The sequence below is a fragment of the Lonchura striata genome, chromosome 5 (assembly GCF_046129695.1).
Source record: "Lonchura striata isolate bLonStr1 chromosome 5, bLonStr1.mat, whole genome shotgun sequence".
NCBI lineage: Eukaryota > Metazoa > Chordata > Aves > Passeriformes > Estrildidae > Lonchura > Lonchura striata.
The window spans coordinates 28,542,326-28,565,533 of record NC_134607.1 but is presented as its reverse complement, the minus strand read 5'-3'; the positions used below and the strand labels follow the sequence as shown (position 1 = coordinate 28,565,533).

Below are 23,208 nucleotides of genomic sequence, written 5' to 3'. Positions count from 1 at the left end.
TATTTGACTTGTCTTTGGAAGAAAATCTAGCTTCCTCCAGAGCCAGTTTGAACATCAAACAATTCACAAGAGACAAAAGGAAATATATGTGCAAATAGCTACAGATTTGGAACCACACAAAGGAAATTTTTTTTTTAAGAATGTGGGTAGGTGTGCATGTTAAGGCTAATCATTGACTTTATATACTGGAATCTACAACTCAAGAACCTAAACTAAAATTTATCCTGCCCAGGTTTATACAAATGTCTATGTGGTTGCTTCAGCTTTCCAAATCCCTGGTTGTCAGAATCCCTCTGCAGGAACTTGCTTCTATCACCTACAGAGAAAACAATAGGGCTGCTGTGCTTGCAGAATAGGTATCTCAAGCTACTGTCTGAAGTGGCACTGAATATGTACACATGAGGCATTTGAAGAGTTTCATCTTGCTGAATGTCATACTCACATCATATAGAGCCCTTCCACAGACTTATTCTGGTGTGTAGGTGCTACCTGTGGGACTTAAACCAGTGATGATATTCAGTGGTGGAGCTCAGGTCTGCTGCTGTTCACAGCATCTCACCCATGGAAATAGAAGCAATCAGCTCAAACTGGCCTTTTACTGTTTGTTGGGGGTAGAGAAAGATAAAATGCATACAAAGAGACAGGAAATAGATACTGGATTGCAGTTTTGAAGAGTATCTGAAGTTTGTGTCCTGTTACATTTTATCCTCCATATGTGGTTATTGAAAGTGCTTAGTTTGAAAATCTGCAGCTTTGGTTTTGTAGCTAGAAGGGCTAGATCGTGACCCAAGCAGTGCATGGAGCACCACAGTACCTGTGGTTGTATGACTTTGGTAACAGCACGTATCAGGGCTGGTTTAAGTTGGATAATAGGTAAAAGTTCTTCACCCAGAGGGTGTTTGGGCACTGGAACAGGCTCCCCAGGGAAGTGGTCACAGCACCAAGCCTGACAGAGCTCAAGCAGTGTTTGGACAACACTCAGGCACATGGTGTGACTCTTGGAGATGTCCTGTGTAGGACCAGGAATTAACTTTGATGATCCTTGCGTGTCTTTTCTAACTCATGTATTCCTTTCTAGCTATGATTCTATGGGTAGCTGCCTCAGACACAGGCCATGAATATTATGGTGGCCCTCACTTGGAATAAGCAGGGGCAGCTGCCAAACTGGGATGAAGATTACTGCAGTTTTCCCCTAAAGGCTGCTTGAATAAATCAAGCAATATTTGGAACAGAAACTAAAGCCATCTCTCCTTAAATGAATTTTCTTATCTCCAAGTCTTGTGTTACCTTTCTTTAGTTCCACAAGACCAATAAAGCTTATTTGTCTCCTTTAATAGAAATTAATATTCAGTGTACGTGCATGGAAGAAAAAAAGTGAGTTTAAGTTCCCTTAAATACAAGAAGGCATCAAGGAAGTCTGCTCCTTCTACAAACCTGAAGTGAGGTATTACAAGTTCTTCTGAATTTGGGGAACATAGGAGGAAGTGTCAAGTTAGAGAATGAATGGGGCAGGTAGGAGGACAGTGACTGAACACTTGGAATTTTTGAAGGGATTTAAAAGTAATATATTTTTCATGCCTATTTAAGTTCTTCAAAGAAAAATACCTTTTGACTTGACTGATTACAATCCTACCATGTAGTTCAGGTTTCCTTAACAAAAACAGAAATAAGGTGAGCATATTGAATTAACTGAAGGTTGAATTAACCTGAATAAAGCAAAAGGACAGATAGCATAATTGATCTATAATGCTGGTATAGAATGAGATTTATTTTAGGGTGTCTTGTTTAAACTCCCCAAGGGTCAAATGTTGTGTAGCATCACACATTGCTCTTTCAAGTTTGACTTAATTTCTTGCAAGCAACACTTGTTCCTGTAAAAAGTCCAACAGATTATTTGGACAAAAATATGTCACCATGCCATCACATGAAGAAGGTGAATAATCAGAATTTTACAGCCTGAGATGTAGGACATTCTTGTTATAAAACTAAATAAAGTAATTACATGAAAAAAATGTTGGGAACTTGCCAATAGAGGACATTTCTGGAAGCTGAAAGTAGAAGCTGCTTCAAAATAAAGGTAAACAGATGACTCTGGCATCAAGAACCAAAAGAACTAAAGATCAAGGAACAACCTTCAGTTCACAAGGTCTCTAATATCAAGAACTGGAAAAAATCAGACTGTATTGCCCTTATACCTGCCCTAAGTATTTGCTATGGGCCTTCCCTCTTGAGCTAAATTGGGGGGAGGAGACATGGAGTTGTATTGGATCTGACATCAAATACACTTATCTGCTACCACTGAGGAAAAACCAGAACATGTCTCAGGTTCTTGCCTTGTTTGTCCATCATCACAACAGATGAACAACTGTCCATCGGTGCAGTCTGTTTGTGCAATGCATTCTGAAACACTGAGCACACTCCATTTTCTTGCTCCCTGGCCATTTCACACATCCTCTTAGTGAGACAGGTTACACGTTCAGAACAAAGCTTGAGATTGTGCTGCTGCTCCTGCAGTTACAGTTGTTCCAGGGCCATTCTTATTTTCCTGAATACTTTTAGTTCTTCTAATGTTAAGGAACTTGTAAACGGATATGAGTTCTTGGCATAGGTTTGCTATATCAATTTCAATGCAAGAGAGTTTCCCTTGCATCTGACAGCATTTTTTCATAGCTTACACAGAAATTCCAGAAATCATAGCCTAGTGTTGCTTCCCTTTACTACATGTGGTCAGTCTCACATATTCCCATTCTAGGATGACCCTCAAAGAGCATTCCTTTGTAGTACTCAAAGGCTCTTTCTTGTATAAGTGACTTCACTTTCTGTTTGCAAGAAAAAAAGAAAACTTTTCATCAAGCTGAGCTTATCATTAATATAAGCAAGAGTGTTGAGCCACAACTATCTCAGTGAGCTGGTTACATAATTAGTCTCAACTATGCCAAAAGTAATGTTAAAAGGCTGTTAAACACTGAGACATGAAATGTATCACTACCTGCTTAAGACATGACACCAAAGATTAAAAGGATATTTGCAAAAATTCCTTAAGCCAAATGACAAATACCTCTACAAAGGTTTTCTTAATTTCCTACTTATATATGTAGGATTTCAAAGTGTAACTGGTCCATTTTGTATGCAGCTACTTATTTAGATCAACTCTTTAGATAACCATGAGCAACTATAACTAGTTTTTGGTTCCTCATTTCAGACGTTTATGGTAGAAAGTACAGCCAGTGTTTCCTCTGAAATTCTACATCGTACTGTGATGGTCAGTCTTTCACCAATTCTGCTTTATTTCATCTGCAGCTGCCCTTCGTTCTGTACCAAGGCTTCATCTGTTGGTTTGTGCCAAATATAAGGCAAAAATGCTGCCTGAAATGGAGTCTGTCTTTTTCTTTAAAACTGCCAACTTAGGAAGCTGGAAGGAGGCATTGGTTCATAGATTAAATAAAAGAGTCAGGGACAGCTTTAGCAAAGATCCAGTCCTTAGAACCCAAGTTGATAACCTGAGTTGGGGATATTGCCATGGTTACTATTTCTGGCTGGCATACTTATTTTAGGAAATCCCTTTTGGGTCAGCTTTGCAATAAAACCAAGGTAAAGAATCACTCTTGTTGCTAAGAATAAAGCAGAATATGGATATGTTTGTGAAAGAATAAAATTCTTGGTTTATAAAATCTAAATAATCTAAAACTAGCAAGTGTTATTTGCTAATTGTGTATTTTATATATATGTGTGTGTGTGTGTGTGTGTGTGTGTATTTTCCTGTGTTTGGAGGTAATGAAACAAAGGTTAATATGGTCAGAACTGAATAATGAGAGGGAAAAAAAAGCTATTTTAAGGGAGAGATCTCAACAACTGCAAACACCTACTTTGAGCTGTCATCAATTCAATCAATTACATCCTTAACACTGGTCTTGACACTGCTCTAGTTGAGATTTCAGTTCTTTGTATTCAGAAGCTACTTTTGGGAAGAGGAAACTATGAGTATTGGTAGTAAATGCTCCCTGACTAAATCCTGCAAGCACATTTCCTTCACTTGGACTTGGTGGGCAGGGAAAGAGGCCACATATAAAAAGAAGCAAATGTGGGGGAAGCATTATCTAAGGTTTCTGAAGCATAATATACATCTCAATAGATACTTTCCATTATATACCCTTCACAAGATCCAAGTTCTTTGAAAAGGCTGTTGCAGATCTCAACTTCTTCTCTTTCCTACCTTTATTACTACAATTTTTTGGCTATAGTTGTTACACCTCCCAACTTTTAAAAGAAGCAAAAGCTTTAAGACTTTTATGATAACCAAGTATGATCTACACTTTACTTTCTATGCTAACACTGAAAAAAATTCTTACTAAATTTACTTCTGAAGTTGCTAATGTACTGAAAAAATCTGTTTAAGTATCACTGTTGCAGGGTCACCATATTATGCGTTAGGGAACTATCTGCTGCCACAGGGATTGGTGCAGCACAAACCCACGTTGATGAGAACTCCCACTATTTTACAGCTTTATTAGTCTGAGGGAAAAAACTGTAAAAATGGGGGGGGGGTGGGGGGGTCTCTTATCTATTACAAATATGAGAAGGGTTGTAAAACCATAAAATTTTAGCAATCACAGAAAATTTACATTTAAAATAATAAGGCAAACCCAACACAAAACACAGTCACTCAGTAACTTACCTCAAGTTTCCAGGAAAGCTTTCAGCCCTTCTTTTGGCATTATTCTTTTCTGACAGGCATCAGTGCCTGATCTGAAGGAGATGCTCCTGTAACGCCTATAGAAGGATCAAGGCTTACAACTGAAAACAGCAACTTTATGTTCTCAGTTTTCCTTATTTTTATTTAAGAATTAAGCGTTTCAATTTTAAAGTCTTTCAGGCCTGCATATTACCTTAAAAACATTCTAACATAAGCCTTTAATTCATTCTTAACCAAGCTGACACTGAAACACTGTGGTCTTAAGAACTAAGCCCTTTAAAAATCCAAATGAAACCAAAATGAAAAAGGGAAATCACAGGTATAAATGAAGTAGACTAACTTGATGAAATTTTACTTTTTTTAAAAATAATGACTAGTTCTTGTGTTCTCAGGATGTTTTGACAAAAAAGCATGACTATAAAATTAATTATCTGTATGACTAAGAAGCAGATTTTGGGCTACAAAATGCCATCACTACAACTTTCCACACAGAAAGTTTGATAAAAGATTCAGCAAAGACTCCCTTCAGAGGGGCCAAGATTCTTGAGTCCAGAGAACTGTGATTTTCAGGTGAGCTTGTTCACTGCCAGCATTCCTCTTTGTTTGATGTGACTCCATAATGCTTTAAGGCATAGGCTGCATTTACATTCAAGCCTCAAGTGAAAATCGTATCACTTGTTTAAAAAGAAAAATGTTTTTTTCATCTTCTCTTCTCTCCACTGGTTTGGAGAGATTAAAAATCTCCTCTACAAGGGTCAAGGTTATATTCACAGTTAAAATGTAGGAGTAAAAATTGAGATAATAATTAACCAGTAACCATTTAAACACGTTTCCCAATAAGCTGCTTCAAACTCACCTACTTCCAGCTACATATAAACTAGACCAAATTGTTTTATTACTGCAGGAAAAATATGTGCTGCTCTCATTTAACCCTAGAAGAACAAAGAGATGCTGACTGTTGATAGAAGTAAACATTATCTTTTAAAATACTGCAGGGGAAAAAAGTAGTATTAATCTTTCCCAAGTGCAGTATGTAGTAATTTACTTAAATTATATAGGTATAAATATAACATGATGGAGTAACACTTGAAATACCTGAAACTGTAAAATGTTTAGAGAAATGACACATGGAAACCAGAGCCACTTGGGAAGTAATTAAACCAATTTTCCTGAGGTTAAAGCAGCTTTTGGAAAATGAAAAGAAGCAGAATACAGGCTCAAGTCCAAAGAGCTAAATGGAAAACCTGTCTTTTCATATAGATTGTTCTGTGGTATATTTATGATTACAATTGTTTGAATTAATTTTTATTCAATGGTTGTCTTAAATCCATCTGAAAATAAAAGGCAGTGTTGACTACCACTGGAAAATTGCAAATAAAATGTTTAATTTCAGAAACAGAGTTCACCATTTATAAATACACTAAAACATAGTAAATGCAAAATTAGATTAGGCATAGGTAGAGTATTTTAACAAAACTACAACTTTTCTAAAAGGTCATAGGCAAATGATGACTTGTTTCCCAAAAATGTATTGAATGAAAATTGAAATTAAAAGATAAATCTTTCTAGAGTTAAACTAAGGAGAATGTTCCTTTTAAATCAAAACGCTGGCTATTTTTTCCATCTTATTTGAAGCTTTAAAGGCTTTATATCCCATTTGCCTGATGGACACCAACAGTTAGGAATCAACCCTACTATATATCTAAGCAGTGCACCATATCCATAAGGCTATTACTGAAAACCAGAAGATCAGTTATTTCTGTACTAGGAGCTTTAAGAAAGGCTGTTCTACACAACTGAAATTACATTAGGAGAAAGGGCTCAGTTTTTACAATAGGGACCTTATAGTTTTGATGCACTAAATATTAGAAAAGGCTTCAGAATGACATTAGAGTCTTCTTGGTAAGTTTCTTGCCTTTTTTGTATACAGCATTAAATAACAAGCATTAATTCACCAACTTTGAGAGAACTTCCAAAGACCTTTTATAAATACCTAGAATATTTCTGTAATTCACTTAAAATGTAAAGCCTGAACAGGAGAACCCAGAATGGGAAGTTTTACTAGCGATTGTTGTATAAGTGACATTCCATCTCATGTTAAATTTAAGATTTATTTTCAGATATTAAGTCAACAGTCTCCTGTAAACAAATCTTCCTCAATAACTCTTCTTAATCCTTTAAGTACTTTAGGGCTTGCAGTTAAAAACACCATATGATAAAAAGACAGCTTGAACCCCATCTTTCACGTACAGCTTTCTTTTGAGAATTACAAAACCTGTTTTCCTGCAATTAAAGCAATGTTCAACTAAAATACAGTACCTGGTTTATGGTTTTTACATAATAATTGAATAAAAAACTACAGAATAGAACTGTTTACATCTTTTTTTTTTTTTTTTCTGTTCTATTAAAACAAATGACTGAGCTTTTTAAAGTTCATTTACAATTATGGATTAAAACCTACATAATTTTATATAATTTGACGAGACAGGCTATCTCTAGTGTGAACTTTTAAAAAACATATATACAATATCTGGCCTGAAGTACTATGAATAAGGCACATGTAGACATATTGAAAGCTGAAAAAAATGAATCTAAAATTTGGAATTATAGTCACTGATTAGATGTCATACATGGCCCCTACTGGAGCAATTTAAAAATCCGAGTTATAGATAGTTAATATCCAGTGAGCAACAATAGATTTAGTCTAGCAGTTTGTTCATTAGTTTCAATACTGGAAGTATATTAAAGGAAGATTCACTTTCAAAAAGATAAGCTTTTCAAAGTGTTCAATCATTAACCTTGACTGACTAAAGTTGTTGCTTTCATTGGATGTATTGAACAATCTCTCTGAAGGAACAATGCTTGGTGGACAACCCAAGAACCTGACAGCCAATTTTGACAGTACTGGCCAAGATGACTTCTTAAAGTTCCAGTAAGTTAGAGGATCACAGTTATGCTCGAGCACTTCTTCCTCCAAGTAAGAAAGCACCATTTCCTCTGGTAACTTTGCTCTCTCTTTCAGGTCTTTTGTTTTCTTCATGTCACCCATGAGTGACCAGAGATTATCTTCCCCATAAGAATTTGTAGATGGTGAACCTATATCACATCCATTGGAAACAGGTTTATCATCATCTGAGGTAGAACTCATTATTTCCAGCTCCCTGATTAAGTCTTGTTTATATTGTTCAGCCTCCTCTTCTGTAAATAATGATGTTTTATACCGGGGATCCAGAAGCGTAGCAAAAATGTACCTTGGATCATGAAGCGTGGAGGACAATCTACTCACCATAGCTTCTTTCAAAGATTTCAGCATAGTATCTATGCCCATAGTTTCCTCAAATAGCATTTCTATTTTCCTGTTAAGTATATGAATCATTGGAATCACTTGGCTTAGAGTAGACATGTGTGTACTCATCTCCCTACTAGCAGCTTCAAAAGGTTTCAGAGCATGACACACTGACTGCATGACTTCCCACTGATCACAACTTATTAGCTCCCGAAAGCTGCACTCTATTGACATTTCATCAATTGCTCTTTTCTGTTCAATAAGGCGTTCAAGCATATGAAATGACGTATTCCACTTTGATGGAACATCTTGTATTAGCTGATGTTGAGGCAACTCATACTCTTTTTGCAACTCAGCTAACTTCTCTTTTGCTTTTGCTGACCGATGGACACGTTCACAGATCTTTCTTGCAATACTAAGCAAATTCTGAACCATTCTCTGGCTTTTAATAGCCTCGTTTACAATTACATTGACAGTGTGACTAAAACATTGGACACTTGAATGATCACCTTCATTTAAAGTTTTCTCTATACTCTGATTATCAGTAACAGTAATCCCAATCTGAAGTCCAATGGAAGTAATCCACGTTTCCCACCAGTATTCTAGTTGCTTTTGAACACTGATTCCATTGTAGTCACAATCAATCTGTGATACATTTAATAATGCTGAACAATGGTAATCCTCACACTGGGGTCGAAATGAAGACTCAAATGTTACCCAGTGAGCGGTCAGGGTTAGATATTCTCGTGTTTGGTTGCTCATCCATATTCCAGATGTAAAATGGATCACTCCACTTTCGGCTTCTTTAAGATGTGAAATAATTATTTGTTTTACATTATCATACATATCTGGAATTGCTGTCCTAGAAAAGTAAGATGGAGAAGGTAAAGAATACTGAGGTTGCAAATATTCAAGCAGCCTGTTAAAGCCAATGTTGTCTACAAAAGAATATGGCTGAAGATCAAGTGCAATCATTTCGGCTACAAGACTTGTGATTTTTTTGGCAACTGGATGAGAGTCACAAAACTTGTCATTGGTTTCGTCAAAATTTGAAGATCCTAGTAATTCTGTGCGGAGTGGCATGTGATTATCCGTAGATGAGGATAAGACTGTGTCTGGGACATCAGGTTTCAATACATTGTTATGAAACCGCTGCAAATGTCTTAGAAGGCAACTTGTGCCTAGGTTTGTTGGCTTTTTCCCCCTACTTATTATACGTCCACAGTGTGTACATATTACTTTAGTTGAATCTGCAGAACAAATTGAAAAGTGATTCCACAGTTTTGAGGTCTTCTTACTATTAACAGGAAATATAATTTGATTATCATGTGTAACCATCGTAGGCAAGTCAGTCAACTTTGAGGATGAGCATTCTGCAGAAGCCAAAGTGGCATAAGGTGAATTTGCCAAACTCACATCGAGAAAGCTCTTTTGGTTTCCAATTACATCAGGATGGCGTCTATATAGGTGCCTCATTAAGCAGCTTGTGCCCACATCTCCTTTCTTACCACGGCTTATCATACAACTGCAGTATCTACATACTGCTTTTAGACTGTCTGCAGGTGAGAGTGAAAAGTGGTGCCAGACTTCTGACTTAAGCCTTTTCATAATCCTTTTATTTTGCTGAAACACAGCAGTAGGTTCAAATATTAGTGGACCAAGTCCCTCACACTGTTTTTCAGGAGATGAAACAAAGGAGACTTCACCTATATCATCAGAAGATGACAGTATTGAGTCTTCAACTAGAGTGTCTCCAGAAGTGAGATTAGCATGGATCTCCTCAGAGATTCTGTCTGGAGAAGAAGAAACAGAAGTTGGTTCTTTCATTAGTTTTCCAGGAGAGGATGACATAGAATTCAGATCACTCTCTGATGGTAGTAAAGAAGGCAAGAGAGTAGGAGGTGCGGTGTAGAGAGGTGGTATGCTGGTACCACCCCCATTCTCTTGCAGGACAATGGAACGATGGGCTCTCCACATGTGTCTTATTAAACAACTTGTTCCTAGGTCTTTTCCATTTTTACCTCTACTGAATTCATTCATGCAGTGGATGCAAACAGCTTTAGAATTATCTAGAGGTGACAAATAGAAGTGTTTCCAGACAGCAGATCTTCTTCTAGAACCTGATGCACTCTTTGGAATTACAACTGTTTTTTCTGCTACATTCTCAACAGTGTCATCATATTGGTTATTGGCTTGCTGTGGAGATGAACCAGCCATGACTTCTTCTTTGCTGCACTTTTCAGAAACGGAGAGATCTGATATTTCTTCAGAAGAAACAATAGAAACAGATTCCTCAATTATTCGATCTGGAGATGGTATTTTAGAAGCCATTTTCTTGACCAGTTTTATGGGGGATAACATAGAACTCAGATCTCCAACATCTGCAGACTGAGGTGGCAGCAATAACGTAGATGAAGAAAAGGAAGATATACCTGGCATAGTTCCATTTTCTTGAATTAGCACAGTGGGATGTGCTCTCCTCACATGTCTCATGAGACAACTTGTACTCAGGTCCTTTTCATTTTTACCCCTGCTAAATTCTTTCATACAGTACATACATATTGCTTTAGTGCTATCTCTAGGAGATATGAAAAAATGGTTCCAAGCAGGTGACTTTTTTCTGGAGCTTATATTTCTGCTAGAAAGGAGGCTTTGTGTCACAGCTTCCATTGCTACATCATACAGCGTATTACTATACTGAGAAAAAAGAGATCCATAATCATCTTCATTATCTGTAGACAAATATTTGCCAGAGTTGTTGGTAATGAAGTTCCTTTCTTTGTCTTCCTGTTCATCACTGCTGTCTGCATGTTTGAAATCATCTTGTTCTGTCTTTATATCTGTTCTTTCTAGAGTACAGTTAATGCTGTCGTCTTCTTGCTCTACTTTCAAGTTATTGATTTTACCCAATACAAAAGTATCATCCATTCCGAGGGAATCTCCTTTACTCATGTCCATGGATGATAAATTCTTGCCAAGACTTCATTTATTAATAAATAGATAATTTAAAAGATTATTTAAAATTTGATTAAAATTAGGTATCTTGTATACTGAATGTAAAACAAAATGTGTGCATGTGTTAAAATAATCTCTGGTTTATGAATTCTGTATCCGTGTTGTGCATAAGCAAATATAATTAGTCATGAAAATGCATTTAAAAATTATAGACTTAATTAATGGAATCCCATTTTTTTCCCAGGATCAGGACATTTCAGGTCATAGATGAATGTTCTCAAAGACAGCTACTGCTAAATGCTTCATGTTGTAGATATAATCCTAAAAAATTGATGTTCTATTTTCTTGTTGAAGAAAGCCATTCTGTTCATCTTGATTGCGCAACTGAGATTCTTTCACACCATCTACAAAAAAAAAAATCAGAAGATGACATTGACTAAGGTACATTAAAGAACTACAGTAAAAGTGAAATGAAAGCAGGCACTAGGTATTCTGTATGTTTTGGGTTTTTTCTCCTTTGAGATATAAACAATTCAATGTATTATTAAAAAAAAATTTACTCAATACATTCATTGTAGGCAAATATGAATCTACATATGCAGCTCTGGTTCAACTTTGACAAAAAGAGTCCAAGCATTACTTTCGTATTTGCTTGCCCATACCTATGCCTCATCCTACATCATCATTCAACGACTGCACACACATATACCAAAGCGCACACACACATATATCTAAACCCATATACTGTACAGGTGTCTATATCTACTGACATATATGAACACAAGCAAGCATTTAATTACCTTAGCACAGAAATATGTGCTTAAAATTAAATGTTGTATCACAGTCCTGTAAATGTGAGCCCACCATTACTGACAGCAGTCTTTCAAAAGAAAACTAGTAACTTCTGTAAGGGTGTTCAGCATTGTCACACTAATCACTCTGCTTCTGACCACAGTCACACATTTGTATTCATGCCATAACACTGCCAGACAACAATATGCCATAGAAACAAGCTACTTTTAGAGTTTCATTAAAAACTGAAATGTTTAATTTAGGACAACTAAGCTGTATAAATGCCATACAGACAGAAAGGTCTTCCAAAAGTGTAGCAACATAACTCAGAAGTGAAGACACACACAGCTGCATATGCTGGTGCCTAGTGAAGCACTGCCAGCTCAAGTCCCTCACATGCCCAAAGGTTACACTAGAAAGCCCATTTACAGCAAGACAGCTAATTTCAGTTGTGAGTAAAGATTATTCACCACCAATTCCAGTACAAAGAGTAGGTTTCTGAAGTTGCATATAAAGTTGCATACAAAAGGACAACATCAGCCTCAAAAACTGGAACCTGAGTAGTCCCTCACAGATATGAAGAAGCTGTTTGCATTTATCAGTCACTTTTTCTTCCACTGCAACTATATTAGAATTTTAAATTTTGCTAAACCCTTTCTCATTTATTCTTCTGTGTCATTAATGCAGTTATTGATGCCTTCATTCAAGATTACAAACAATTTTGGCTATCACATTGGTGATGCTACACTATACATTGCAATTTTTGCAAACTACATTTTATGGAACTCTCTCCACAGCTGAAGCCAAAACACAAATTTAAATTATTTTTAAAATTTTCCATAACTTTTAAGTGTTGCTAAAACACAGGCAGAATTGGGGTGATTCCTGGGGTGTCTTGTGCAGGGCCAGGAGCTGGACCTGATAATCCTGATGACTCCCTTCCAAATGAGCATATTCTATGATTTCAGCAATGGTAAAATTAGCCACAGCCACAAAACACATTAAAAAAACCGTTTTTCACACTGACATTTCCCCCTTCTATCAAGATCAATGTTATATTAGCTTTGTAACCTATTTTAATTAATTTTTCTGAGGTTTGTTTGCAAGAGAAATTAGAAACACTTTCTGTGGATTTCCGATGTATGGAAAGCCTATCATTATGATAACTTCCTTTCTTTTCCAGTGCAAGGGAAGGGACAGGGAAAAGGAGGGGCAATGGTCTTACTGCAGCTATTTTAAGAAAAGGGAGATGGAGCAGTCAGAACTTGCTTGCTAAGAGGTAGGGAGCAATTCTGCTTTTCTTTCTGTGTGTTTTAGTATTTGTGTCTTTCTTTCTTATTCTCAGGGGGAAATGGGGGAGGGGGGCGAGGGGACACCTGTTTTCAGATACCAAAAGATACCAGGGTTGAGCATGAAGAACAATGAAGGGAAACACTTGAAGAAAAACCTTAGATTTCTGCAAGAAATTTACATTACACAGGACCTTCCATTGGCTTGTGAAATCACATCAGAAGACAATTCTGGCAGCCAGACTAAATTTGCATGACTCAATATAAAATTGAATGAAACAGAAATTAGTGATCACACACATACTGATGATATGGATATATGTGAATCTGGGATGAGAGAGAGAGAGTGTAACAGTCAACTTTTTAAAATAGGAATTCAAGAGGATTTTTGTTTCATCTTTACTTTGATCTCATCTGTGAATTTGGAGCTTGTACCACAAACAGGAAAAGCAAGAAAATAAAATAAGATGTTGTGGCAAGATCATAGAATAGAAATGCTCACAAGCAAATGTCTTGATGCAGAGCTTACAAAACATAAATAATGTATGGAGTTCCAAGCTACAATAAGAACATTACAGATTCCTAGATAGATTCACACAAAATAAATGCATATATCCACTGGCATTGGGTTCTGACGAAGCTCTGTGCAGTTTCTTTGACTCAAAATAGGTAATCACATCTTTATCCTGTGATTCCTATTATTTCTCAATTCTAGGCTTTAAACAGAAAAATCTGCAGAGCTGCTTCAAGTGTCCCTGTCCTGATAAGCAGTTACTGCTTAACACAGTGAAGCTTAAAGTAGCTGTGATGGGAAGATTTGAAAACCTGATAAATAACACCAATTGCAAACTTTATAACCACTGCTTAACTAGATTGACATTCATTTACAATACATTGCCGGGTGGTTAAGTTCTTAACGATTATCAGCCATTATCACTACATATTAAAACACTTAGGCCCTAATCACCTTATCCTAAATTAGCTTTGAGTACACAATACCACTGAGCTGATGCCATGTAGTTAAATACTAATGGCTGTGGTCCTTGACAGTCTTAGTTACTAAAGCTGAGGTAAAGAGGTGAGGGAGCTGTTTGGACTCTAAAGCAGGATCCACGGTGGTAGACTTCTTTCTTCTGTATGTCTCCTTGCTGTCACTGTGTCTTTTTATTATTCATAATCAGCTCCACCAAAAAATGTGGGAAGCAATCTTATCTGATCCTGACCCTATTATCTTCATTTCTTTAGGACAAAAAAATTGCTCTTGGTCCACCAGAAATCTTTCCTGATTATTCTGTATCCTTGGTTTCTGATTGCCGTTTTTACTTGAATTGTAAGTAATTCAAGTTTTAGTTTTAATTGTTGATTCACGTGGATTTTGTCCTCCTTTGATGCAATTAAACCTAAGTCTCCCTTTGCAACTACACGTTACTTCTATATTTACGCTTAGCTGTGAAAATGCCTGCATGCTGTTAATAGAGTTATTATGCTATTAGCAGTGTTAAAAAGCACTTAGAGATGGTAGTCAGTTACATTATTTTAGTGTACTTATGACTGAATGTAAGACAAGAAATAAAAACATTTATATCTTATCCACTTTATGGCTGTTATAGGTCTCTGGCTACATAGTATGTATTTTTCTTCACCTTGTTGCTACCTTCTAGAAATGAGCAGAAATAGCTGAGATTAAAGACAATCACTTCCTGGGAAATCCCCAAACCTGAATGTCCCTTAGAAGATTTTGAATGTTTTTTTTTTTCTATTTTTTTTCAAACATCTAAGAATTATTTTTGTTGCTTTGAGAACTGGCCAAATGGCAGAGCTCAGAGGGTTGCAATCAGCAAGGCAGTCTTATTAGAGGAAGCCTAACTAGAACAAACCTGAAACACAGGAGGGACCATCTGAATACAATGAAAAACTTTTCTTTTGAGATTGACTGAGCATTGGAAGCAGCCCAGAGAGGTTGTGGAGTCTCCTTTGGAGATATTCAAACCTAGACTGGACAAAGATCTTGCCCAACCTGCTTTAGCAGGGAAGTTGGAGTAGATGATCTCCAGAGGTCCCTTCCAACCCCCATCATTCTATGATTCTGTTATTCTGTTATGTAACAACATCATGTAAAATTAAGTCAACCTCCTTCCCTTCAAATACCCTTTCACGTTCCACTGAAATTTTCTTTAGAATACAGTCCCAGAATACTAAGGGTCAGAAATAGATGTTTTTCATCTCCTCCTCCCATGCCAACTCTATGCAAGAGTCAGTTTGTTTTAATAAGAAACAAAAAAGGATGTTTTAAAATTTTATAGTCACCTAGAATGAAGTATGAATTTGATTATGACCACATTTACCCTTGGACCCAAGCTACTCAAAATTAAGGACTACTGCTAAACAAACAGGATATTCAAGAAGGAAAATGTTTTCAAAGGTACAAAAAGCTATAGGCAGTTAGCTCAAAGTGATTTATGCTTTTGAAATCTCCACAATGAGATATAGTCACCTTGCAACCAAACAGTCTTCAAAGAAAATAAACAGAACTAAAGAACAAGTATCTACTCAAATGCACTACTCAGAACTATTAGCTCCTGAGCAGTAGTTTGCTGTGGCAAGAAGCCTACAGAACCTTTTATAGGATTTTCCATTCAAAATGGGATTACTGAAAGCGCACAGTGGTTGACAAGAAATGTCTGGAGAATGTCACTGATCCTGAGTGCCACAGCAAAATGCCATGACCAAAAGAAATCACTGCTGAAGGAAGGAGGAAAAAAAGTGAAACACTGGCGTCTCAGAATTGTAGAGACATACATTAACACACTGAGAAGTAAGAAAAGTATGCAAGAACACCAAACCATAAGCTGATTATTTTTTTGTAAAGCAGAGAGTGGCCTGTAAGCTTTAAACCATTTTACATTGAATAATAAGGCAATAATCATGAACATGATTATATCACAGAATCTTGGTGGAAATAATAGTCAAGAAAAAATTATTTAAAACAAAAACAAATCTACATTATTATTGAAGAGCATGTAATGTAAATACAAAGACACACACCTGGAAAATGCAAAAACAGTTTTTTCAAGAGGTGAAATGTGAAGACAGTGAAGGTAAAAGCATTTACTAGTTTGAAAAAAAAAATCAAAAGTAGTGACAGATTTTGAGAGTAAGATGTACATAAAAGCTCATTAACAGTAATTTGCACAAATGGATGTCAGTGTTGCAATAAGAAATACATACTTTAAGAAATTATTTGCTTCAACTGCAATGGCAGGTACTTTACTAATAAAGGAATATTTTCTAAAGCAAAACAATCAAACAAAACTGAAACACACACACACAAACCCTCAAAAATCCAGACACTACACATCTAAAATCATAAACAAATCAGCAGAATGTATTAGTATAAATTTATAGTTCAGATGAACTTACTGCTTTTCATAGTTATAAATCCTTGAAGAAGGAAAACTAAAAACAGTGCATTTTTTCTGTAGAAATTTCCTATGACAAAATATCAGTACTAGCTCACCTGTATGAAACTACAGAGATTTGCAAGATACTGATGACTAAAAATTCAAAATTAGAAATGCAAAATGCCATGTCAGTCACACTGAAACAAGGTGGGTCTTAGTCTCAAGTCTCACAGAAGCTCACAGGAATTGGCACAGATGTCCAAGTATGAACTAGAGGTATGTAATAGTTTATTCTTAAATAAAGTACAGAAAGTCAGGCTTAACAGAAGACACAAGTCATTCTGGACTTCATGGGAAGCATGCTTTGTAGATGACTGCTGGAAGAGAAAAGAGGTGACACCTTTACCATTCCAATACTTTTAAGTTCCCTGAAAGGTAGGTCTTATGAAACCCAGTAAAGTAACTGTTGTGGTTTTAGAAAGGTTTTCTCTCTAACTTGTAAAACAGCCTCTCACATCCACAACCCCAAATGCTCCATCTGGACTCAAAGGAATGAAGAGTGGTAACAGCACCACTATAATTGAACACTGCTCCTTGTTGACATGAATAGTCTTCTGTGAGCTCCCCAGTGCACTCATGCTGCTTGTCAGGACATGACACGGAGACCTCTGATTTGCTGAAGTATAAAGATCACTCATGTCCATTCATGTTACTGGAAAACTCAGGGCTTGGTGTAAGCTGTGGCCTAATTTAGTCATTGCAGGCAGAGAAAAAAATCAAGGTGTAAAAAACTGAGTATAACAGTCACCACTACACTCTGAGTATTCAACTCTAATTAAAAACAGAGGAATTTAGCTGAAGCAGAGAAAAAAAAGATAAAAATGACCATTAAATGTAAATATTCCCCTCTTTCTTGCCTCTTGCCCCACAAAACAACAAGTAATTTAATGGTGAACACAAATTATTTTAAGCAGTAAAACAGATCTGCTAGGGCCAAGTTACACTTTTCTGGATTAGTGGACTCTTCTCTACATTTTCTGTTTTCCCCACCACCTCTAAAGTAATAACAATTCAAGAAGGTAACAGTTAGAAGTGAAAATTTTAGTCATTTGGCTATTGTTAAATGGACAGTGTTGAGTTAAAATTAAACCAGCACACAGGAAACACCTAACATTGTACAAACTCGAACTCCTCAAATTTAGCTTCTTACTCTTGAAAGATGTTTTTATTTGTACAGCTGTTTTCTTCTCTTGTTGCTGTAAACATGGAAAGTCAATGGGATGCTGTTTACTGATAATTTTCAAATAGTCCCTGAAACCTCAGAAAAGATTCAAAACTAAAAGCTCCAGCTCAAACCCTAAATCATCTGCAAAACAGTGTGCATGCCAGCTCCACCTGCACAAAACTACTCCAATGTGTAAAAGGTTGAAAATAATTCATGACAATGGTAAAACTGAATAGAAACAATATGATTTCCAGATTAGCATAATTTAAAAAAATACTTTGGAATAGGGACAAAGTGGAAATTAAGATATATTTTTTAAAGTAATATTTATTTAAAAAAAGAAGATCCAATTCTTCATTCAGTTCTTACACTCGCATATCCTCAATCATAAAACTTCTTAAAAGAATTGAGATAATGCTTTTTAAATCTGGTGCATTACTATTATACAATATTATACATTTCATATTACTTAACGTGTGAAAGATAGAAAGTAGAAGGATGTTCAAGTCAGCATGTATTTTATTTACATTGGGCTGACATTTAATTCTGGTATCCCTGTTCAACGGTGTAGCTAAATTCTGCCTCGAATGTTGTTAACCAACTTGAACAATGCTGCCTGCAAACCCACAAGTGGTAAATGAAGAAGGGAGCACCATAATGCTTTTGGTATTGAATAATGCTGACACCAGCCTGACTCATCAGTCCCAAAGCTAAACATCCTGATAGTGAGATGAAGGTGTGGTAGATCTGTTCCTGGATAAACAAACAAGGGATACTACTAATAACTTGCTCAAAGCTGCTGAGCTGACACAGCTGGAGACATCTGACCTGACATCTGACCATCATCAATAACTTTACATGATAAAAGCCGAGTCCCAAATTTTAATGCAGGGTTTTCTGACACAGCCTTCTTGGAGTGTATGTATGGAGATTTCTCCCTTAAATGGGTAACATCCCTCAAGGTTACTCCTCTTACTCCTTGAGGCTGAGCTAAAGAGATTTGCCCAAGGTCATTGTTATGGGTGAGTAACATCAATCTGCTTAATTATTTTCTCAGCTTTGATACAACTGCTTCAATACAATTGCTTCATAGTGCACTATATTATAATAGTTGTTACAGTTCTTGTACTGTGTAGTAAATAATTCTGTAAATTATTTGTATCTAATAAGTATCAAAACACATTTTATATATTTATATTAATATATATGGTTTGCCATCCTTAATCCTGCAGTTGTATAAAGTTGTATAAAGGTTCAATTACACCTTTGTGATCCTTTAGACAAAAACCATTGAAAAGTCTGGGGCAAGACTGAATCCAGGCACACCCTGGCTCCTCTCTGAGGAGTTTAGAAAGCATGGAGTCCTTTCTGCACCCTGTGACTAAACAGGAGGGCTTCTTTAAAAAACTTTGAAGCTCCCATTGGGCTCACCCAGTTTTGTAAACAAGCTCAGTACTCAAACGTTTTATCAGATTCAATGATGCAGGCTCACTGCATAGTATGTGTAAGAATAAAGCAGATGTCTGATACAGGGTACTGAGTCAAAGCTCAACCTTATTTCTGGAGAAATCAATCTTCATCACTTATCTGCCAATGTATTAAGTATATAACTATTTGAAGCATCATCCTCCACCACCTAGACTTAAGTAACCTTCTTAAACATGTTAAAGAGAAGAATCTTTAGCACAGAAATCCCCATTCCACACGGTTTTTATCAGCATTTATCTTAAAAGTAAAATAAAAATGTAAAGCTACAACAGTAAAACAATAACCCTGGTCAAAACAACTCCCAACTTTTGGTAAAACAACAAAGAAGTGTGTTGCATTGCTACCACATGTAACATTATGTATCATTGGAGTTAGTAGCACTATTCACACCTACAACCACCTGATAAGCCTTTAATTGTTGCTATTTTTTCCTTAGTGTACTAAAAATACCGTCAGATCTCAAATGGGGCTATATCCCTTCACATGTCCTTTACTAACTTCCCATTGCAGCACACTGTAATGAAGGACAAAAAACACCCCCAGGTTCTACACATGCTAATGATTTGTCCCAGCCTCTACTAAGACATTACTCATAAAAAACAGATCTATCACACTAAATAAATCATGTTAACATTTGTCTAGGATCCAAACTGTCTCAAGTGTTGAAGTGTTACTTCTCATTATCAGACATGCAATACTTGCAGGATATGTTTCTGAGCTATTGTTCACACCTACCACATGTCAGATCTTTCATTTGTTAAAATGCCAATGTTTTAAGCAATAGTTTCATTAAAACTTTAAGCAGTATTTTCCCAAGCCTTACACATCAGTTTAGTGTTTGCTACAGCAAATTATACATTCATTTTGATATTTTTATTCTTTATAATTTTGAGAAACAAGTATTATATGGTGATATGATGGGGAAAATCTTAATGTTACAAGAAATAAACTGGCTTTCTTAAGAAAAAAATTAATTATTTATTTATTTTTTTTTTATTTTTTTACACTGCTGAAGCATGTTTTGTTTGGTTTACAGCATTTTTAGTGCAGGACATCTAAGCTGCTTTTAGTATCACATGCTGTACAATTTTAGTATCACATTGCTGTACATGCTGACAGGAGATGAATGAAGGTTGCAGAAATACAACACAAGGGTAAAATGGAGAAGATAAAATAATAACAGAGTAGGAAAGATGCATCAGTGTTATCATGGAACAGGAAAAGCACACAACCAAAACAGCAGTAACAATAGGTAAGTCAGAAACTAATGAAACGCAAAAGACTAAAGATTTACTCCATATTGCTAGAGAACAGCAGCCTGCTTTCAGAAAAGCATCAGAAAATGCAAAGCAAAGCTCCTCTAACAACTCTTCTCTCCAAGTGATCAATTCTCTGAACAGCCCATTAGACTCTTCTCTTCCTCCTCCCATGCAGCCCACAGCTGACCAAGTAGAAGGGATAGGATTAGGAAAAGTTATTTTTCTACTGACTACTCTACCTTCCTAGGTTGAAACACAATAAAAAACGTACATTTTTGCGGGTTTTATTTTTGTTAAATGTCTATCTTTAAGTCCAGTAAGAGTGAAAACTTCCAGCACTTTAAGAATTATTTCAAACAGTAAGAAATGAGGCACTTGTAAAGAAGAAAGCTGAATAAGCAGGATGATGAAAAACAAACAAACAAAAAAAAAAAACCAGGAGAGACACAATGTGTTTTGTATAGTCAGTCTTCTTGGAACTCTTGCTGAAAACATCCATGTAAGTAGAAAGTAGAAAAAGACCTCACAGAATGTGAACTGAGTTCTTTGTAGAATATATTACATTAGCTTGTTACAACTATAATTTTTCTGATATAAAAATGAACTATTTGGAAGTGTTAAACTGCTAAGACTACCATATAGCAGTATTTATTTTCATGCTAATCAGATGAAATCTGAAGACATCTGCTTTAAAAACCTTTCACAGCTACCTGTCAACCCAATTCTGTGCTCATATTGATGCCAGTTAGTTGTATGTCCTCGTATAGTTTATATACATGATTTATATACATAATGTAATGTGTAACATGACATAATACTATGCTTCTATTAAAACATTTGTATCCTGGAATGCTTCTGAATTCAACGGAAGGGTAGAAAGAAAATGAAAGTATTTCTTTCTTCCTCATGTAATAAACTGAAGAAGCATGTCTAGATTTTTCTTTAAGTAAGGAAAAGATAATCTCTTTACTAAATCTACTAAATAAAACAGAAAACAATATTCACAATACTATCCAAGGTAAATAGAGTTCAGAAACATTCAGTTTCACCGCCCTGTCAATGACTACAAGAACTGTAACAAAAACTAAGAGGTAACCTTTAAAACTAAGTTTTCATATCACATGCAGGCATGATGTACACGTCCACTATAGGGGTCATCTTCTTATACTCTGGCTTTTCTAAGTAAACTGTACATTCATCAGTAGCATCTGATAGTTTCACCTGAAATTCCAGTTTAAAAAACAATGATCAGATCTCTCTTCCTCTCAAAACAAACCTTCCTATTCAAGGAAAGGCGAAAGGGAGGGAGAAATGAGTTGGCATACCTCCAATATTCATTTGTCAACCAGCCTGTTCCTAGCCTCCATGACAAGAGGTATTCTCCTCTTAACCTCTTTTAGGGATACATTCTCTTTGTCTTCTTCAAGGTAAGGTGAAACTGATGCACACAACCTAGTTAAGGGAAGCCAACACTGTTTTCATCAGCACCAAACTGAGTCCAAGCAGGAAGTACAAAGACACTCTCCCACCCCAAGGAGACAAATAGCTCCTTCTAATATCTTCTCCAAAAATAAATTATTTACTAGAAGAACCATCCTACTGCCATAGACAGATCTTAATTTGACCAAATAAGGTTTTGCTCAAGGAGCAAAAAATACAAGAAATGTTAAATTAAGAATAAAGCTTTTTGTAGCACTTATTCTAACCAGTGTGGTTAATGAGCTTTAATTAATGTAATGCAACTTGTTTTTAAGTAAGTTTACATAGTACAACTGGGTGTCCTATTCAGAGCAGGATCTACAACACTATTAGTACAAGAAAAGGTAAAGACATGGATAACCCTTTCCATTCACTTGACTACTATTATTATTAATAATTATTAAATCTAATATTTTCTGAGGAATAGAAAAGGGAAATAAAAGTATTTAGAGAAAAGGATGAAGAATCTTTCTGTTCTTTATGAGCATTATTGTATTTCCTGTAATAAATGGATTATGGTCTCCCTTCAGTTCACTAAGCCACTGATGACAACATCACTAAAAAAAGGAAATGAACAGAACCTCAATTTCTCCTGTTTCCCAGTACCAAAGCAAGGTTGCTGCTGACAGCACAGTCTCCACACTGTTTGACTACCTGAAAGCTGACCCACTCTTCTCACTGTTTCAGCAGCTATTAATGAAAGTCACAGCAAGCGACAACCTCTGATGAAATGAGTTTTACACTCTTGTATTTCAATTGGTTTCTTTTCCTCCCATCTGTACATATGCTCCTATATCGTGCTTATCATGCTTCCACCTCTATTGAAGAATAAATAAGGGGAACCATAGAGTAAAAAGCTGCAAAAATTATATGATTGCCATGAGCTATGCCACATTTTAGCACTGGGATTTGCAGTCTCAAATCTTATATTAAGAAAAGTTGTCATGAGCTAGGATCCAGTAGTTGGGTGTGAAACAAACAGGCAGCAGTGTTCCAACTGCTTTGTTCTCTCCCACCTTCTCAGGGCACATCTAGCACTAGTAGATCCCTTTAATCAGGAACTAGATTTTCTTCAATGATCTAAACTGCACATAAAAATTACTCTATATCATACACACTGAAATACAAATTCTTACAGTGAATGCTAGAGGGCTTAGACCAGTAATATTGCTGACCTACCAAAATTTAAAATTTTAACAGAAAAGGTAACATCTGGACAGCAGAATCTTTCTTCTCAGGAGACTGCAGTTCTAGATAAGTATCTGTTTTTAGGGTACCCACTGTCAAGAGTGCTGCTTTAATCACAGATTAAGAAAGGATCTATCAGAACACTGAACTTGC

General features: G+C 36.1%; 1 protein-coding gene across 3 annotated transcripts in view; it reads right to left on the bottom strand.

The window, feature by feature from the left end:
* Positions 1-6,054: 6,054 nt before the first annotated feature.
* The window catches only part of ZBED4 (zinc finger BED-type containing 4), a 26,312-nt gene continuing 9,158 nt past the window's right edge, over positions 6,055-23,208 (bottom strand). For all 3 annotated transcript variants that reach the window (XM_077783425.1, XM_021555234.2, XM_077783424.1), the window contains exon 3: positions 6,055-11,338. In XM_077783425.1, coding sequence (XP_077639551.1) covers positions 7,419-10,937 — 3,519 coding nt within the window. In that variant the 5' untranslated portion in view covers positions 10,938-11,338 and the 3' untranslated portion in view covers positions 6,055-7,418. The remainder of the gene's footprint in view (positions 11,339-23,208) is intronic.